The sequence below is a fragment of the Bombina bombina genome, chromosome 4 (assembly GCF_027579735.1).
Source record: "Bombina bombina isolate aBomBom1 chromosome 4, aBomBom1.pri, whole genome shotgun sequence".
Lineage (NCBI taxonomy): Eukaryota > Metazoa > Chordata > Amphibia > Anura > Bombinatoridae > Bombina > Bombina bombina.
The window spans coordinates 1,101,088,648-1,101,108,160 of NC_069502.1; the positions used below are offsets into that span (position 1 = coordinate 1,101,088,648).

A 19,513-nucleotide genomic window follows, 5' to 3' on the forward strand; every position below is an offset into this window, starting at 1 on the left:
ACTTTACGTTGCCTAGTAATAAGCACAGTATACACCTAGGGTGTGAATTTAAAGGGACAATCTAGGCCAAAATAAACTTTCATGATTCAGATAGAGCATGTCATTTTAAACAATTTTCCAATTTACTTTTATCACCAATTTTGCTTTGTTCTCTTGGTATTCTTAGTTGAAAGCTCAACCTAGGAGGTTCATATGCTAATTTCTTAGACCTTGAAGGCCACCTCTTTTCAGAATGCATTTTACCAATTTTTCACCACTAGAGGGTGTTCATGTGTTTCATATAGATAACACTGTGCTCGTGCACGTGAAGTTATCTGGAAGCAGGCACTGATTGGCTAAACTGCAAGTCTGTCAAAAGAACTGAAATAAAGGGGCAGTTTGCAGAGGCTTAGATACAAGGTAATCATAGAGGTTAAAAGTATATTAATATAACTGTTGGTTATGCAAAACTGGGGAATGGGTAATAAAGGGATTATCTATCTTTTAAAACAATACAAATTCTGGTGTAGATTGTCCCTTTAATATATTGATAAGCAGACTAGTTACACTCATGATAATTTACTAGTAGTATTGTAACTACTTTATTAATATAATCACGCCAATTCTCATAGGAGCTATCACACAACCAGGCGAATAGCTCTATATAATGTATGCGTGAGATAATACACAGTAACTCGGTACTCTGTAATTACATACTATATGACCTAATTATTTTGGTCCAAATGAATAATAATTTTCACAACAGAAGTGTCAGAGTATTTATATGGGAGGCTGTGAATGGCAGTTTATTTCTGCTATCAGCAAGTTAATTCACTACATTTAGTAAGCGTATACCTGAGCACTGGTCACTCAGTTGGTAATTGCTGAATTCAGCGATCAGCAAGCTATGCAATTATCTGATCAAGGGGCGTCACACTGTATTCGCTTCATGGTCTTATAGCCTAACATCCCTAATATCCCAAACTATTATAGTACTTGAGTCGCACATGCTGACCAAGCTACTAGTGTGATCATTATATTAGTACAACCCATATACTTGGTAATTAGGCCTTTCTCCTACAAAGTGTATATTGTCTCTCATTTGAGGCTTTACAACCCAATTATATTGCTACCTGTATAACAGTCCACTTTATGACCATGTAACTGTTCCCCCCTCGATAACCAGTTCTTTAACTGGAATATTGCCAGCACTTTAGTTTTAATACACCCAGATTTTAATATGTTCTAATAAAGATTAATATTTTAATGTGTGTGACTTTTTTCCAATTCCAAGTTATTCAAGTGCTTATATAGTATCAATTTTTGTTTACTTTCTCTAACAATTTTGCAATGTAGTTTTAAGTAGTCCTGTCAGCCTCTCAGTGAGAGCATGAAAGTTAGAGTTCGGAGATGCAGGGAAAGTCTTTCTGCAAAACCATCCTGACTCATTTTAACAGCTCCATAGGCAATCAGCGTTGAAGAGTTTCGCTGTCTGCTTTCTTCACTCAAGTCCATGTCAGAAGCGATGCTACTATCTGTCACACTTGAAGGGCAGTGTTCCTGTTCCATCGCGTAGATTCTGGTAAGATTGTTTCATATTTTATACATGTATGATAACGTAAGAAGACAGGGTCACAGTGTGACTCCTTTTATCTGTATAGAATCAAGGGTTAATATCTCCTTAGGGGGAGTATTGAATAGAGGGGATTTATCTTATATGTTTATTTGATTTTATGCTGCTTTTATGTGTGACATGTTATGGGCTTATGGGCTGTTATGGAATATAAAGGTTTCACTTTCACTTTGAGAGCCATGCAGCTTACAAGCTTGGCGCGCTCTCTCATAGCATGGACGGTCCTGCATTGTGCACCATGTGATTCATTCCCTTTTTCCTGACCGGGTGTCTATCAGAGAGGAGCATAAATCTCTGTACTGTCTGGGTCATAGGAGGTGGTGAGTGCCCCAGCCATTGGGGTATAAGAGTGCTGTTTTTTTTAAATAAAATAAGATGTTTTCTTTCTCTAGTTCTCCGGTTATTGCACTAGCGAAGGAGGATTCTGTTACTTTAGAGGACACTCCCTCTATTCCTAATGAGTAATTCCTGTTGATATGGTGAGGTCGCCTTAGTTTCGCCCTCTCAATTATGTTCCAAATGCCTTGATAATGTGATAATATCAAACATGTTTGAAACCATGGAGCCGTCCACCTCTGAGGAGTTGTCATCCAGTGAGGTGCGTACCCTACATTCTTATATCTCTACACATGCAGTTTTCCCATAGCATTGCTGATCCTCCATCTGGAGGGAGCCTTTTTTCACCAGACGTTACCGCGCAGTTCAGACGGCAGTATCTGCGGCCTTTAATGCTTTACATCGCCCTGCTAAGCGCAAGCGAAAGGTTACATATTGCAGTCCTTCCCAGAGTACATCAGATCATTTAATGTATTTAACGGAGGGTTATCCGAGGATGAAGTTCTTTTTGAGAACTCAGAGTATGAACATTCTGAGTCAGAGTCTGCTACCGCTAAACCTCCGGCTGCAGAGGAACCAGACTTTAGTTTAGGAATTTGCGCTTTCTTCTAAAGGAAGTTTTTAGCGCATTCAGAGGTTCCAGAGGCCAAATTGCCTGTTGAACCTTTAATTCCAAAATTGGATAAAGTTTAAGGACAGGGTGGTTCGTTATCCTTCCCTGCTCCTGTTAGATGGTGAACATTATTAAGAATTAATGGGACAGGATTACATTCCTTTTCCCAGTCTTCTCCCTTTAACAAATTGTCCCCAGTCCTGGACTCTCAATGGAGTTGTGAGGTTCTGTCCCTAAATGGGATGGCGTTATCTTCACCCTTGCTAAACGTACTACTATCCCTGCTTGACGATAGTTCTTCGTTTGAAGAGCCAATGGATAAAAAAAAAGATGGAAAAAAAAAAATATCTGCTAAGAAAGATTTTTCAACATACAGGATATTTGTTTCAATCGGCGGCGGCTGTTGCCGCGCTTAGTGGAGAAACTACCTACAATAAGGTCAATTTTTCACCTCATTAGAGAGAGGTAGTTCATGACCACGATAGATCTGAAGAATGCTCCCTTCTCGTACCAATCCTCAAGGACCACTTCCAGTTCCTAAGGTTTGCATTCCTGGACCAGCACTTCCAGTTTATTGCCCTTCCTTTTGGTTTAGCTAAAGAAATGTTTCGAAGAGTGGACCATTCGGAATATCTCCTCTGTCTTCTTCGATCCCATGGATGGCAGATAATCTAGAGAAAGTTCTCTTGTATCAAGTACCATGGTAGAATTCTCGGGTACTATAATAGTCTCCATAGACATGAGAATATTTCGCAGACCAGAGACGTTGCAAGCTAGCTTCAACATGTCTTGCCCTATAGATCTCCTTAAGGCCATCTGTGGCTCGGGGTATGGAGGAGATTGGTCTCATGGTGTCCAGCTTGGACATCATTTCCTTTGCCAAGTTTCACCTCAGGATGTTGCAAATGCACATGCTGAACGAGTGGAACGGCGATCATTCGGATCTGTCTCAACAGATTCTCTGGACATCCAATCGGGAGAATTGCTCTCTTGGTGGTTTTGTCCGGATCACTTGTTCTGAGGGACATCTGTCTCAAGACCATCCTGGGTGATTGTGACTACGGTTGTAAGGCTATTTAAACAGGTGAATCTGAACAATTGTTTAACACATGATTAAGGGGCTTGGGCCCTGAAACATCATGTTTTTTTCTGACTTTGTTATGATTTAATATATCATATTAAAGATATTTTGGCATATTTGGATACCCTCCTCCTCTTGTTTTTACGGTTGCGAGTCTGTCAGAATGGGGAGCTGTTTGGAGTGCCAGGAAGGCACAGGGCCTCTGGTCTCAGGAGGTAAAGCTCCCTCCTGATCTTATTTTGGATCTTCGGGCAATATACAATGCTCTGAAGGCTTGGCCTCTGCTGGGTTCATCCCAGATCAGATTCCAATCAAACAATATATCCTCGTTGGCTTACATCAACCATCGGGGGGGGGGGGAGAAAGAGAACGTGAAGCTCTCTAGTTTTGAGGGAAGTATCACGGATTCTGGTGTGGGGGAGACCCGCATTTGTTCGCGGTCAGCGATCCACATTCCAGGTGTGGACAACTGGGAAGCTGACTTACACAGCAGACAATCCTTTCATCCGGGAGAATGGTCTCTCCATCTCGAGTGTTTGCAGAGATTTGCTAGAGGAAGAGCTTATAACATCTCAATACCAAGCTATCCAGATAGGGGTCGAGGTACAGTGATCCTCAGGCGGAGCTAACAGATGCATTAGCGGTGCCTTGGAGGTTCAATCACATTTATCCTTTCCGACCGTTACCACAGCTTCCTAGTGTAGTGGCTCGAGTCAAGGAGACGTTAGTGATACTGACTGCTTCGTCTTGGCCGCAAAGAAAATGGTTCGCGGATCTAATTACCTTGTCACAGGGATCTTCTGACCAAGGATTCTGTTCATCAAGGTCTAGATTCTCTGAGGCTGACTGCGTGGAGATTGAACGCTTAGTCCTAGCCAAGAGAGGGTTTTCGGAGAGTTATTTTTACTTTTTTTTTAAGCTGGTTGCTCGTCGCATCTATCATAAGGTGTAGAGGACCTACTTATTCTGTTTTCCAGGATGAACTGGAGAAGGGCATTTTTGCAAGTCCCCTGATGGGACAGTTTTCGGCCCTGTCTGTAGTACTGCACAAGAGGTTTGCAGAGCTTCCAGATGTGCAGTCATTTGTTAAGGCTCTGCTGGGAGTTTAAATCTTGTCCTTAAGGTTTTGCAACGGGCTCCGTGGAGGCTATGCATAAAGTAGACATTAAATTGTTGTCTTGGATGGTTCCTTTTCTACTGGCTATTGCTTCTGTGCGCAGAGTATCTGTGATTGCTGCCTTGCAATGCGTCCCTTCTTATCTGGCTTTTCATGCCGATAAGGCTGTTCTACGAACCAAGTTAGGTTTTCTTCCTAAGGTTGTGTCAATTCACACCATCAATCAAAAGATTGTGGTTCCTTTCTTATATCCTAATGCTTCTTCGTCGAAGGAATGTTTACAACTTATTTCTGTATGTGGTTTGTGCCTTGAAGTTCTATCTTCAGGCCACGAAAGAATTTAGACAAACCTCTGTTTGGTCTCTTTTCCGGGAAGCATAAGGGTCAGAGGGCCTCTTCGACTTCCTTATCTTTTTGTCTGAAGAGTGTCATCCGTTTAGCATAGAAACGGTGGGACATAAGCCTCCTCTGAAGATTACGGTTTATTCTATGAGAGCAGTGGTTCTCTCTTGGGCCTTCAAAAATGAGGCCTCTATGGATCAGATTTGTAAGGCGGCTACCTGTACAAGTTTGATGTTTTTGCTTCTACTGAAGCAGCCTTCGGGAGAAAGCTTTTGCAGGCTGGGGTTCCCTCAGATTAGGGTCTGCCTCTATTTTTTCCCTTCCGTTAGCATTCCGTGTACTCTAGAGCTTGGGTATATGTTTCCCATAAGTAAGGAATGCAGCTGTGGACTCTTCCAATAATAAGATGGAAAACAAATTATGCTTACCCGATATAATTTCGTTTTCATCTGTATGGGAAGAGTCTACAGCTCCCGTCTGTGCTCTCTGATGGGCGGCCCTAAATTTGATTTTTTTTTTCTTCTGGCACCTTTTTCACCCTGATATTTCTCCTACTGTTCCTTGTTCCCTCGGCAGAATGACTGGGGTTATGAGGAAGTGGGTGAGGTATTTAAGCCTTTGGCTGGGGTGTCTTTGGCTCCTCCTGGTGGCCAGGTTCAGTATTTCCCACAAGTAATGAATGCAGCTGTGGACTCTTCCCATACAGATGGAAACAAAATTATTAGGTAAGCATTATTTAGGTTTTTGAATTATTATCATCATTAATTTGTGTACTGGCAAAAAAAGAAAATTTATGCTTACCTGATAAATGTATTTCTTTTTTGACACGATGAGTCCACGGATCATCTTAATTACTAATGGGATATTCACCTCCTGGTCAGCAGGAGGAGGCAAAGAGCACAACAGCAGAGCTGTTAAATAGCTCCTCCCTTCCCTCCCACTCCAGTCATTCGACCAAAGTTAGGAAGAGAAAGGAAAAGCCAAGGTGCAGAGGCGTGTGAAGTTTACAATAACCCTTAACCTGTCTATAAGAACAAGGCGGGCCGTGGACTCGTGACAAAAAATAAATAAATTTATCAGGTAAGCATAAATTTTCTTTTCTTTTTTAAGACACGATGAGTCCACGGATCATCTTAATTACTAATGGGATTCAATACCCAAGCTAGAGTACACAGATTATACGGGAGGGACAAGACAGGGAACCACTGCTTGAAGAACCTTTCTCCCAAAAACAGCCTCAGCCGAGGCAAAAATGTCAAATTTGTAAAACTTGGAAAAAGTGTGAAGAGAGGACCAAGTTGTAGCCTTGCAAATCTGTTCCACAGAAGCTTCATTTTTGAATGCCCATGAGGAAGCAACAGCCCTCGTGAAATGAGCCATAACTCTCCCAGGATGCTGCTGTCCAGCAGTCTCATATGCAAAACGTATGATCAGACAAAAAGAAAGTAGCTGTAACTTTCTGTCTGACGAAAGTCCTTAGTCGCCTGCAGGTAAAACTTTAAAGTACGGACCACGTCCAAATTGTGCAAAAGTCTTTCCTTCTTAGAAGACGGATTAGGACACAAGGAAGGAACAACAATCTACTGATTAATGTTCCGGTCAGAAACAACCTTAGAAAGAAATCCTAAGTTAATACGTAAAACTACCTTATCTGAATGGAAATAAGATAAGGAGATTCATACTGTAATGCCAAGAGCTCTGACACTCTCCGAGCAGAAGAATAACAAGAAATAAAACTTTCCAAGATAAAAACTTAATATCCAAGGAATGCAGAGGCTCAAATGGAGCCCCTTGAAGAATTCAGAGAACTAAATTCAGAATCCAAGGAGGAGTAACTGGTTCGAACACAGGCCTGATCCTGACCAAGGCATGACAAAATGTTTGTACATCTGGGACAACTTCCAGACTTGTGTAACAAAATAGAAAAAGACAGATTTGATCCTTTAGGGAACTTGACGATAAACCCTTTCTCCAAACCCTCGCAGAGAAAAGATAAAATTCTAGGAATCCTAACTCTACTCCATGAGTAGCCCGTGGATTCACACCAATAGAGATATTTAAGCCATATCTTATGATAAATTTATCTAGTGACAGGCTAACGAACCTGAATCATGGTCTCAATGACCGAGTCAGAAAAACCCTGCTTGGATAATAAACGTTAAATCTCCAAACAGTCAGTTTCAGATAAAACAGATTTGGATGAAGGAGGGGCCCTTGAATTAGAAAGTCCTTCCGCAAAGGAAGTCTCCAAGGTGGAAGATATGACACTTCCGGATGGAGTTCCCACTCCCCCGGATGAAAAGACCGTCTGTTCAGGAAAACAGTCTCCCAGATATCCACCCCTGGGATGTAGATCGCCGACAGGCAGCAAGAATGAGCCTCCGTCCACTAAATTATTTTGGAAACCTTCTGACATTGCCAAGGAACTCCTCGTTCCTTCCTGATGATTGATGGAAGCTACTGACGTTATTTTGTTTGACTGGAACCTGATAAACTGGACCGAGGCTAACTGAGGCTAGGCCAGAAAAACAATGTAGAACACTTTCAGCTCCAAAATGTTTATAGGAGAAAACAAACAGACTCTGGCTGAGTCCAAACCCCCTGAGTCCTTAGGAAGCCCTAAACTGCTCCCCACCCTAGAAGGCTGACGTCTGTTGTCACAATCACCCAAGATGGTCTGCGAAAGTAGGTTCCATGGGAGAGATGAACCAGAGACAACCACCATTGAAGAGAATCCCTCGTCTCCTGCTCCACTAGTATTCGAGGAGACAAATCTGTATAGTCTCTGATCCATTGCCTGAGTATGCTTAACTGCAGAGGTCTGAGATGGAACCGAGCAAACGGGATGATGACCATTCCCGCCACCATCAGCCCGATTACCTCCGTGCACTGAGCCACTGAAGGCCAGGGAGTGGACTGAATGACTAGACAAGTATCAATAATCTCTGATTTCCTGACATTCTGTCAGAAAAATTCGTCATTGATATGAAATCTATTAAGGTTCTCAAGAAAGATACCCTTGTGCTTAGGACTAAGGAACTCTTTTCCAAATTTACCTTCCTCCCGTGAGAACACGGGAAGGATAACACCATGTCCGAGTGAAATCCTGCTTGCCGTAAGGATGACGCCTGGACTAGAATGTTGTCCAGATAGGGCACCACTGCAATGCCCGTAACTGAAGCACCACCAATAGCGATCCCAGAACCTTTGTGATAACTCAGAGCTGTAGCAAGACCGAAAGTAAGAGCCACGAACTGGACGCGTTTGTCCAGAAGGCAAACTTTAGAACTTGAGATGATTTATAAATTGACCCTCTTGGATCAAGGAAAGAATGTAACGAATAGTCTCCATCTTAAAGGACGGTACACTAAGAAATTTGTTTAGACTCTTGAGATCTAAAAAGCGATCTGAAGGTTCCCTCTTTTTTGGGAACCACAAACCGATTGGGATAAAAAACCCAGACCCTGTACCTGTAATGGAACTGGAACAATCACTCCCAGGACTGAGAGCCTCCTACGCAGTGTAAGAACGGCTCTCCATTGTCTTATCTGCAGATAATCTCAAAAACAGAAACCTGCCTCTGGGAGGAACTCTTGAACTCTAATTTGAATCGCTGGGACACTATTTCCTATTGCCCAGGGATTCTGAACATCTCGAACCCAAGCCTGAGGGAAGACGAAAAGACTGCCCCCTACAAGATCCGATCCCGGATCGGGCGTGTCCTTCATGCTGTCTTTGATTCAACAGCAGGCTATTTGGATTTTTTTTTTTTTTAAATTCTTTAAATTTCAAGAGATAATTTCAAGCCAGGTCCCAGCAAGGTCCTCCCCTTGTAAGGAATCGCTAAAAGCTAAGACTTAGAGCATACATCCGTAGAACAATGTTCTAACCATAAGGCTCTGTGAGCTTCTATGCTCCCAGATTGATAACTTGAAGGAAAGAATTTGAAACAAAGGAATGAGCCAATTTGAAAGCTAATATCCTCTCCTGGAGTTTATCCAGGGGAGTTTCTGGCTTAGCATCAAACCAATATAGCGTCTCACTAGTGACGGTAGCAAAATACACAGCTGGTTGCCTTGGAAACCCTGGTGTACATTATTTTCTAATTTTTTGTCCATAGGACCTTTGAAAACCCCAACTCTCCTCTAAGGGTATAGTAGTTCTCTTAGCTAAGCTGGAAACTACTCCATCCTGAGTCGACTATGGGAAACATCAATATTAAATATAGGGAATGCGGTTTCTTCCATTCCTTATAACTTACTTGACGCACTAGCACTAGATAGATTACACCATTCGTAATAGCCACTACTGAATCAATCACCCTGAATGATTGAGAATAATTCCTCTAGAAATGTTGTTCTACCATGTGATAAAAACATATAATGCATGAAATGCAGATCTACTCCAGGTGGAGTGTGAGAGGAAGCGCAGGGCACTGCATGTGAGCTTCCACAGACTCCTAAACAGCAAACGCCTTTGAAGGAGTAATTTCAGAAAAAAGTGAAATTCTTTATTAAAAATTGACACATAAAAAAACATTACTGTCTCTTTAAATTTTAAAAGTAACTTCTTATTTCTGTATGCAGAAGCAAGCTAAATTAGCATGCCAATATAACTGTTTATAGACATCGCCATGACATTAAAAAAGCAATGTCTTGTGCAGCAATTCCAGATGGGAATTGCAAGGAACCGCAGGACACTGCATGTGACTGTCTCTTTAAAATTTAAAAGTAATTTCTGATTTCTGTGTGCAGAAGCAAGTAAATTAGTATGTCAACATTGCTGTTCATAAACATTGCCATGACATTGCAAGGAACCACAGGGCACTGCATGTGACCGTCTCTTTAAAATTTAAAAGTAATTTCTTATTTCTGTGTGCAGAAGCAAGTAAATTAGTTTTGAAACATTGCTGTTCATAAACATTGCCATGACATTTAATAAGCAATGTATTGTGCAGCAATTCCAGATGGAAATTGCAAGAAAAAAGCAGGGTACTGCATGTGGGATAAAAAACAGTAATGCGCACTTCATTAATCACAACCTGCCTCACATAAAGCAGAATAATGAATTAAAAACGTAATCAGTTGCTAATAAAGCTCAACATATAGCAAGTGATACTGTCTCTTTAAAGTTAAAAAGTAACATCTTTATTTTCACTAGGTCGAACATTGAAGATGTATGAGGGAATTGCAGAACCCTATCAATATCTCAGCTTGTTCTGAAGGACGGTACTTAGGCGTCAGACAGCCTGCCTATACCAAAAACTGAGCACATAATAGCACTGACTGAAGCACAATCATTTATACTGAAATTCCTTTGTGTCTTCTGATAACCGGAAGTGACAGAAAGGAAGAGATTTCTATATGGCGCCCTCCTCCACTCCTAGCTTATACTCATAACTTACAGGAGGGAGGAAGAAAACATTGGCGCCGTTTTTTTTTTTTTTTTTACCAACTCCGCCCCTCGTGAGCGTCACCCAAGACATCTCCCGGTCACCATTGTCTAAGTAAAGGCGTCGGGAGCAAAGTGAAAATAAAAAAAAATAAAGCTCCATCTCTATTTAAAAGATGAAACACTGGTGTCATCGCGGTAACACCGAACACACTGCACTCACACCGGTAGGGTACATGAACAAAGAGGAAAACATGTCCTCTCCCGGTCATTATTATCAAACTATAGCCCCCCGGGATCAAGCAGACAAATTGAACAGCGACATGTGTCAGCACTCATCTAAAACTGCTCAGCCCTTTAGTCATGAGTAGAGACTCCTTTGTGCACCTGATGATACAAAAGTATTGCACAGCCCTCTAAGTCCGTAGACAACTACACATGTCTAAAACACAATGCAAGCTGTGTGCAGATATAGTGACTCTTTCACCCAGTCAGCCTTATTATTAGACCAGGAATGAAAGACTGCGTCCTAACTGCCTAATGTCCCCTGTTAAAACTAGGAGAATCTGAATCCAATTTGATGAGGTTATATGTAAATTCAAGAAAGTGACAAACTTTCTCTGAGATCTCTACCCCCAGAAAAAAAGGTTAGCACTTACCTCATTTTCTTCCTGGCAGCAAGGCAGGTCCCAGGTTTATGATGTCCTCTCCCTCCCATGGACCTGGAAAGAAACAAAATTCCTGAGTAAAAATCCTTCAGGTTTTCTGAGTCAGGGCAGCATCAGTATGGGAGGTGCAGTGAGAATTAGGTCCCACAAGTTCCCATTGCTTTAAAGCCACCAAAGCGCTCCTGTAGAGACTGATATGGACTACAGGTACACCCTAGAACAAAGTAGCACACTATGGCACTACTTTAAAAATAATAAACTCTTGATTGAAGAATCTTTTCTAACACCTCACTTTACCTCTTCCTATCACTAACGTAGGCAAAGAGAATGACTGGAGTGGGAGGGAAGGGAGGAGCTATTTAACAGCTCTGCTGTGGTGCTCTTTGCCTCCTCCTGCTGACCAGGAGGTGAATATCCCATTAGTAATTAAGATGATCCGTCAACTCATCGTGTCTTAAAAAAGAAATAGAGATATCAGAGTAGAGAAAAGTCAGAATCAAATAATTTAAAGGGGCACGATACCCAAATTTTGAAGCACTTGAAAGTGACACAGTACAGTTGTAAATATCTGACTAGACAATATCACCTGAACCTAAAAAAGGAATATATTTTACCTCAAAATTTCTTAAGTATTTACACCCACTGTAATCTGAATGCTAGTCCCAGGACTTGCAAGAGAGCGTGAATCTGGCATGTGCAGGCACAGTCATGTTATTTTCCTATTCAATTTAAGGAAGTTTACTATGAAATTTTACAAGATTTCAGTGAAATCTCATGAGAACACTGCAAAGCAAAGCATGACCTCAGTACTGTTGATACACTCTGCTACTTTTCCCCCCAACTTGCAGCTGAAGTATAACTGTTCACAGAGCACTCACACTGCTGAGGTAAAATATCTTCCCTTTTTACATAGAAATGTTCAGGTGATATTTTCATGTCAGCTTTTTACAGTTATGCTGAATCACTTTCAAATAATTTAGCATATGAGGATTATGTCCCTTTAACTAAAGTTTCTATAGCATAAAAATAAAACTGGATTTTTCTGAATTTCTTAAAGTGTGGTTTTCCTACCATCACGTCTCATGGGACATAGAAGCCTATAAATAATGTATGATTAAGAAAATGTAAATTTAAATAATTTTTCCAAAAATAAAGGTAGTTCATACCATAAATTCACGCTGCTGGCAAAATGCTTACTTGTCTGAAACTTTGGAAACTTTTGAGGTTAATTTTGAGGTTGATGCAGCTCTCATCAGTTTGTTTCGGCTGTCATCAGAGTTATCCCATGTATTATGTGATTTCTCTATTGTGGAGCTTCTTTTGACACTGAAATTAAACATAAAGCAAAAAATTCAGTAAAGTCAAACAGTAATTTTTTATAACAACAAATGAGATAAGAGGCGCTGAAAGAAAATAGAAATCTTAAAAAGTCAATTGGTTAAATAATTCAGGCTGATTTTTCATTCAACAGCAAAACTGCATATATCTACTAACAGTTCCTCATAGAGAAATCTGTGAAGTTATTTATAATTTAAACAGATCATTTTATACATGCGTTCTTTTAAAAATTGATCCAGTCTAAAAGACTTATAGTTTCAAAAAGTATATATATATATATATATATATATATATATATATATATATATATATATATATATATATATATACACACACACACACACACATATATATACATACATATTCTAGAATAAAATAAATTAGGCCGTCCGTTATATCAAGAAATGTCAATCAAAGACATGAGCAGGCAACTGTGAGATATCCAGCAGAGCAAGAGACGAAAGCCCAACGAGGCAAGCTATGGGAACAGACAGTTATGAAAGTTAGGCATGCAGAAATTATTTTTTCAGCTGAGGTTAGAACAGTGAGTTTAGTTTTCAGAGCATTTATAAAGAGAAGCTTGGATATATATTTTGCTTTTTTTTATAATCAATGATATATATTGCATTAACTAAAATGCAGTCTTTTTTGACTTGTTGGGAATGCAGTAGTAGCAGATTAGTATACAGATTTCTGAAATCGCGAAGGCAGGGTGGAATTTTACAAAGTTGAAAAGCAGTGTTTTTTTAGCCAGCGAGAGAACTGCATTAAGGCAAAGCTGATGCATTGAACAAGAGTTGTAAGGATACACATAAAATCTAATTATTATATATATATTTGCATCCTACCTAATGATATACAGCACAAACAATAAAAATGCATCATGAAGTTTGTGCAATTAATCCAGATCTATGGAAATTGGCTTTATAAGCTCTTAACTACCTTTAAAATAACAAAAGTACCAATTAGTAAAAAGCGATGAAGTAGAAAAAAATAGAGTTTTAACACAAATCCCTTGAAAAGTATCAGCATGCAGTTGTTAATTTAAGGTTTCAAATAAGTTTGCCAGAAATGTTTTTTCATTCAGCTTTTCCCAACTTTCTCTGCAGATGTTTACTGATTTGTTAGACACATTGGCTTTCACCATAATCTAGTGATTATGTAGTTTGACGCTGTGTTCCTTTTGAATGCATTTATGTTAAATTTTGCCGGTGATCAATATAACATCGCTGAATCTCTGCACATGGTGTAAAAGCCATGAGTTCATTCATAACTATTAGACTGAGAAAAGTGATATTTTTAAAAGTTCCTCTATATAATTCTTGTTACATATATGTGTATTATGGATATTTAAAGATTACATATATTGTTTAGCAGCTTTATTGGGCAATAAAGCCTTTGATCAACTTTCTTAAAGGGACAATGAACCCAATTTTTTTCTTTCATGATTTAGATAGAGCATGCAATTTTAAGCAACTTTCTAATTTACACCTATTATCAATTTTTCTTCATTCTCTTGGTATTTTTATTTGAAAAGCAAGAATGTAAGTTTAGATTCCGGCCCATTTTTGGTAAACAACCTGCGTTGTTCTTGACGATTGGTGGATAAATTCACCCACCAATAAACAAGTGCTGTCCATGGACTGAACCAAAAATTGGTTGGCTCCTTAGCTTAGATGCCTTCTTTTTTCAAATAAAGATAGCAAGAGAACAAAGTAAAATTGATAATAGGAGTAAATTAGAAAGTTGCTTCAAATTGCATGCTCTATCTGAAAAGAATACATTTGGGTTCAGTGTCCCTTTAAACAAAATCAATCTAGTAAAAAGAGAGGATTACACTCCCCTAATGTATTATAGAACCAGTGAGCTGCATATAACATGAATGTAGTACAAGCTTAACAATATAACAATAGCCTACAACAATGTTTCTCAACTCCAGTCCTCAAGGCCAGATTTTCATGATATCTTAACTAAAGCTTAGGTGAAATCAGCTAATGGGTGAAAGCAGGCTGGTAACCATTGTTACTTATCTGATTATTTCACCTGTGCTCTAGTTACAATTTTCCAAAGTAATGAAAAACAAAATGTATGCTTACCTGATCAATGTATTTCTTTGACACGGTGAGTCAACGGAATCAAGCAATTACAGTTGGGAATATCACTCCTGCCCAGCAGGAGGAGAGAAGGAGCACCACAACAAAGCTGTTAAGTATTACTTCCCTTCCCACAACCCCCAGTCATTCGACTGAAGGAAAAGGAAAGTAAATAACACAAGGTGTAGAGGTGCCTGAGGTTTATATAAAAAAAAACTGTTTGAAAATAAGGGTGGGCCGTGGACTTACCGTGTCAAGAAATAAATTTATCAGGTAAGAATAAATTTTGGTTTCCTTTCTTAAGACACGGTGAGTCCATGGAATAAGCAATTAGTGTTAGGAATCAATACCAAAGCTAGAGGACACAGATGATTAGGGAGGGACAAGACAGGTAACCTAAACAGAAGGCACCACTGCTTGAAGAACCTTTCCCCAAAAAGAAGCCCCAGCCGAGGCAAAAGTGTCAAATTTATAGAATTTAGAAAAAGTGTGCAAAGAAGACGAAGTCGCAGCCTTGCAAATCTGTTCCACAGAGGCCTCATTCTTGAAGAAGGCCCAAGAAGAAGAAACAGCCCGAGTGGAATGAGCTGTAATTCTCTCAGGTGGATGCTGTCCAGCAGTTTCATATGCCAAACAAAAAATACTTCTCAACCAGAGAGAAAGAAGTGTCAGTAGCTTTCTGTCTCTTACGTTTCCCAGAAAAGCAAACAAACGATGCAGAAGACTGATGAAAATCCTTAGTCACCGGAAAATAGAATTTAAGAGCCCGCACAACATCTAAGATGTGCAACAAACGTTCCTTATGAGAAGGATTATGACATATCAAAGGAACAACAATTTCCTGATTAATATTTCTGTCTGAAACAACCTTAGGAAGAAAACCAAACTTGGTACGAAGAACTGCCTTATCTGCATGAAAGGAGAGTCAAGCTGAGAGTTCAGAAACCCTCCGGGAGGCAGAAATAGAAGTAAGAAACAAAACCTTCCAAGATAATAACTTAATATCTATGGAATGCATAGGCTCAAACGAAGTCTGTTGCAAAACTTTAAGAACAAGGTTAAGACTCCAAGGTGGAGCAACAGATTTAAACACAGGCCTGATTCTGACCAGGGCAAAAGGATTGTACATCCGGCATGTCCACCAGACGCTTGTGCAACAACATAGATAGAGCAGAAATCTGACCCTTGATGGTACTGACAGACAACCCCTTCTCCAGGCCTACCTGTAGAAAAGATAAGATTCTCCAAGAGAATCCTTTAGATTCACACCAATAAAGATATTTACGCCATATCATATGGCAAATCTTTCTAGTGACAGGCTTACAAGCCTGAATCATGGTCTCAATGGCCGATTCAGAGAGTCCACGCTTAGCTAAAATCAAGCGTTCAATCTCCAAGCAGTCAGCTTCAGAGAAATGAGATTTGGATGAAGAAAGGGCCCCTGAAGTAGAAGGTCCTTTCTCAGAGTCTCCACTGAGGTAGAGACAACATTTCTACTAGATCTGCATACCAGATCCTGAGAGGCCATGCAGGAGCTATTAGAATCACCAACGCTCTCTCCTGCTTGACCCGAGCGATGACTCGTGAAAGGAGAGCAAACGGAGCAAAGATATGCCAACCTGAAGTTCCAAGGAACTGCCAGAGCATTTATCAGAAAGGCCTGAGGAGCTCTCGACCTCAAACCGTACTTTGGGAGCTTGGTGTTTAGACAAGAAGCCATCAGATCAAATCCCGGCAACCCCCATTTGGTTGTGAACCTGGAGAACACTTCCGAATGGAGTTCCCACTCCCCGGGATGGAAAGTCTGTCTGCTCAAGAAATCCGCTTCCCAATTATCCTGGGATGTGGATGACAGACAATTGTGAGCCTCCGCACACTGATTTGTGCCACCTCCTCCATGGCTAAGGAACTCAGAGTTCCCCCCCTGGTGGTTGATGTAAGCCACTGAGGTTATGTTGTCCTAATGGAGCCTGATAAACCAGGCTAGAGCCAGTTGAGGCCAAGCCATCAAGGCATTAAAGATCGCTCTCAACTCCAGAATGTTTATAGGGAGAGCAGATTCCTCCTGAGACCAAAGTCCCTGCACCTTCAATGAGTCCCAGACTGCTTACTGGTCACAATTACCCAAGAGGGTCTCTGAAAACACGTCCCCTGGGACAGATGTTCTTGAGACAGTAACCACGGTAGGGAGTCTCTTGTTGATCGATCTGTAAAATCCCCGTTCCATTGAGCAAACATGCATAGCTGAAGAGGTCTCAAATGGAAACCGGGCAAAGGGAACTATATCCATGGAAGCTACCATCAACCCAATTACCCCCATGCATTGGGCCACTAATGGTAGTACCGCAGACTGTAGGGACAGGCAAGCGGAAACTATCTTGGCTCTTCTGACCTCCGTCAGAAATATTTTCATTGATAGGGAATCTATAATGGTCCCTAAGAAGATCAATCTTGCAGCCGGAACAAGAGAACTTTTGTCCAAAATGACCTTCCAACCGTGGGAACGAAGAAAAGACAACAAGATCTTTGTATGAGATTCTGCTATGCACAAAGATGGCGCCTGAACCAGAATGTTGTCCAGATAGGGTGCCACTGCAATTTCCCAGGACCGAATTACTGCCAATAGAGATCCCAGGACCTTTGAGAAAATTCTGGGAGCTGTGGTGAGGCCAAATGGAAGCTCTACAAATTTAAAGTGTTTGTCCAGATAGGCAAATCTCAGAAATTTGTGATGATCCCTGTGAATGGGAACGTGTAGGTACGCATCCTTCAGGTCCATGGTTGTCATGAATTGACCCTCCTGAACCAAAGGAAGAATGGAACGGATAGTCTCCATCTTGAAGGACGGCACTCTGAGAAATTTGTTGAGTGACTTTAAATATAGAATGGGTCTGAAAGTTCCCCCTTTTTTGGGAACCACAAAAAGGTTGAAGTAAAACCCAATAACCTGTTCCTGTATTGGGACTGGAACTATCACTCCCAAGAGGGAAAGATCCTGTACACATTTCAAGAACGCCTCTCTTTTTTATCTGGTCTACAGATAATCTTGAGAGGTGGAACCTGCCCCTGGAAGGAAAAGTTTTGACTTCTAACTTGTAACCCTGGGAAACTATGTCCACTGCCCAAGGGTCTGGGACATATAGTTCCTAAGCTTGCGAGAACTGAGAGAGTCTACCCCCCACTTGATCCAGTCCCGGATCAGGGGCAGACAATTCATGCTGACTTAGAATCAGCTGCAGGTTTTAGATTGCTTCCTTTTGTTCCAAAGACTGACTGGACTTCCAAGAACGCTTGAAATGATCCTGCTTGGTAGAGGCGGGGGAAGGCTTACCTCTGAAGTTGCGAAAGGAACGAAAATTACTCTGACAATTTATTCTTCTTGTCTTGAGGCAGAAAAGATCCTTTACCACCCATGATATTGGAAATGTCTGCTAATGCTGGCCCAAACAAGGTCTTTCCCTTGTAAACATCTGCTGACCAAGCTTTAAGCCATAGCGCTCTACTCGCTAAGATTGTAAAGCCAGATATTTTGGCTCCCAGCTTAATGACCTGCAAAGAAGCGTCCATGATAAAGGAATTGGCTAACTTAAAAGCCTGTATACTATCCTGAATCTCCTCCAAAGGAGTCTCAGCTTGAAGGGACTCTGACAAGGCATCAAACCAATAAGCTGCCGCACTTGTTACCATGGCAAAACACACCACTGGTTGCTATTGTAACCCCTGATGAATATACATCTTCTTTAAGAAGGCCTCCAGCTTCTTTTCTTATCCATATGGTCCTTGAAAGAGCAACTATCCTCAATAGGAATAGCAGTTCTCTTAGCCAGTGTGGAAATCGTCCCTTCCACTTTGGGAACCGTCTGCCACGACTCCTTTATGGAATCGGCCACCGGCAACATTTTCCTAAAAACTACAGAGGAGGAAAAAGGAATTCCTGGTCTCTCCCATTCCCGGGCAATAATCTCTGTAGCACAGTCTGGTACTGGAAACACCTCCCCATCAAAATATTTATTTAATTCGCTAGACTTCTTAGGGTTGACAATGATAGGCATATCAGAGTCGTCCAAAGTAACTAAAACCTCCTTTAGCAAAACACAAATGTGTTCAAGCTTTAATCTGAAGGAAACTACTTCAACATCAGAAGAAGGAATTCTACTATCTGAATCTGAGATTTTACCCTCAGAGGCTACCGAGGTATCCTCCTCTTCCGACTTATGGGAAAGAGCAACCTGGTTAGCCTGAACCGGATATGATACCTTACTATCCGATTCTAAAATATTCCTCTTACGTTTCCCCTGCAGTATGGGGATGGCCGCTAGCGCCTCAGATACCGCCGAGGATACCTGGGCCGCAATTTCGGTCTTCAAATACACTCCATCAGGAGATTGAGAGGAAACGCAGGGCACTGCATGTGACGATAATACAGTTTGGGACACTTGTGGAAGAGGCTGTGGCATTGCCTGGACAGCATCCACTTGAGGGAATGGTGGCTCAGAATCAAACAGTCTGTCTTTGAACATTAAAGTTCTTTCAATGCAAGAACTACAAAAAGGTAAAGGGGGTTCAACTTGGGCATTCAAGCAAAGTTTGCTCTCTTTAAAAGGCATACGCTCTAAGGCAATCTTGCAGCAAAAAAACACACAAAGTATTTTCCAGAAAAAAAATTTTTTTAATTAAAAAAACGTTACTGTCTCTTTAAGGCTCTTGCAAAAAAGTAAAACAGTCCCAAAGAATTATGTATAATGAAGAAATAACTTATTAAAATTGTACCCCAATAAACTATATATATATATATATATATATATATATATATATATATATATATATATATATATATATATATATATATATATATATATATATATCTCCAAAACACCAGATCTCGCCCACAGAGGAAAAATGCCTGGGTGCAACTTTGCAAA

General features: G+C 40.7%; 1 protein-coding gene across 2 annotated transcripts in view; it reads right to left on the reverse strand.

Annotated features, from left to right (window-relative positions):
• EML4 (EMAP like 4) overlaps positions 1 to 19,513 on the reverse strand; it is a 401,715-nt gene that overhangs the window by 331,398 nt on the left and 50,804 nt on the right. For both annotated transcript variants that reach the window (XM_053712326.1, XM_053712325.1), the window contains exon 3: positions 12,358 to 12,486. In XM_053712326.1, the coding sequence (XP_053568301.1) occupies positions 12,358 to 12,486 (129 nt within the window). The remainder of the gene's footprint in view (positions 1 to 12,357; positions 12,487 to 19,513) is intronic.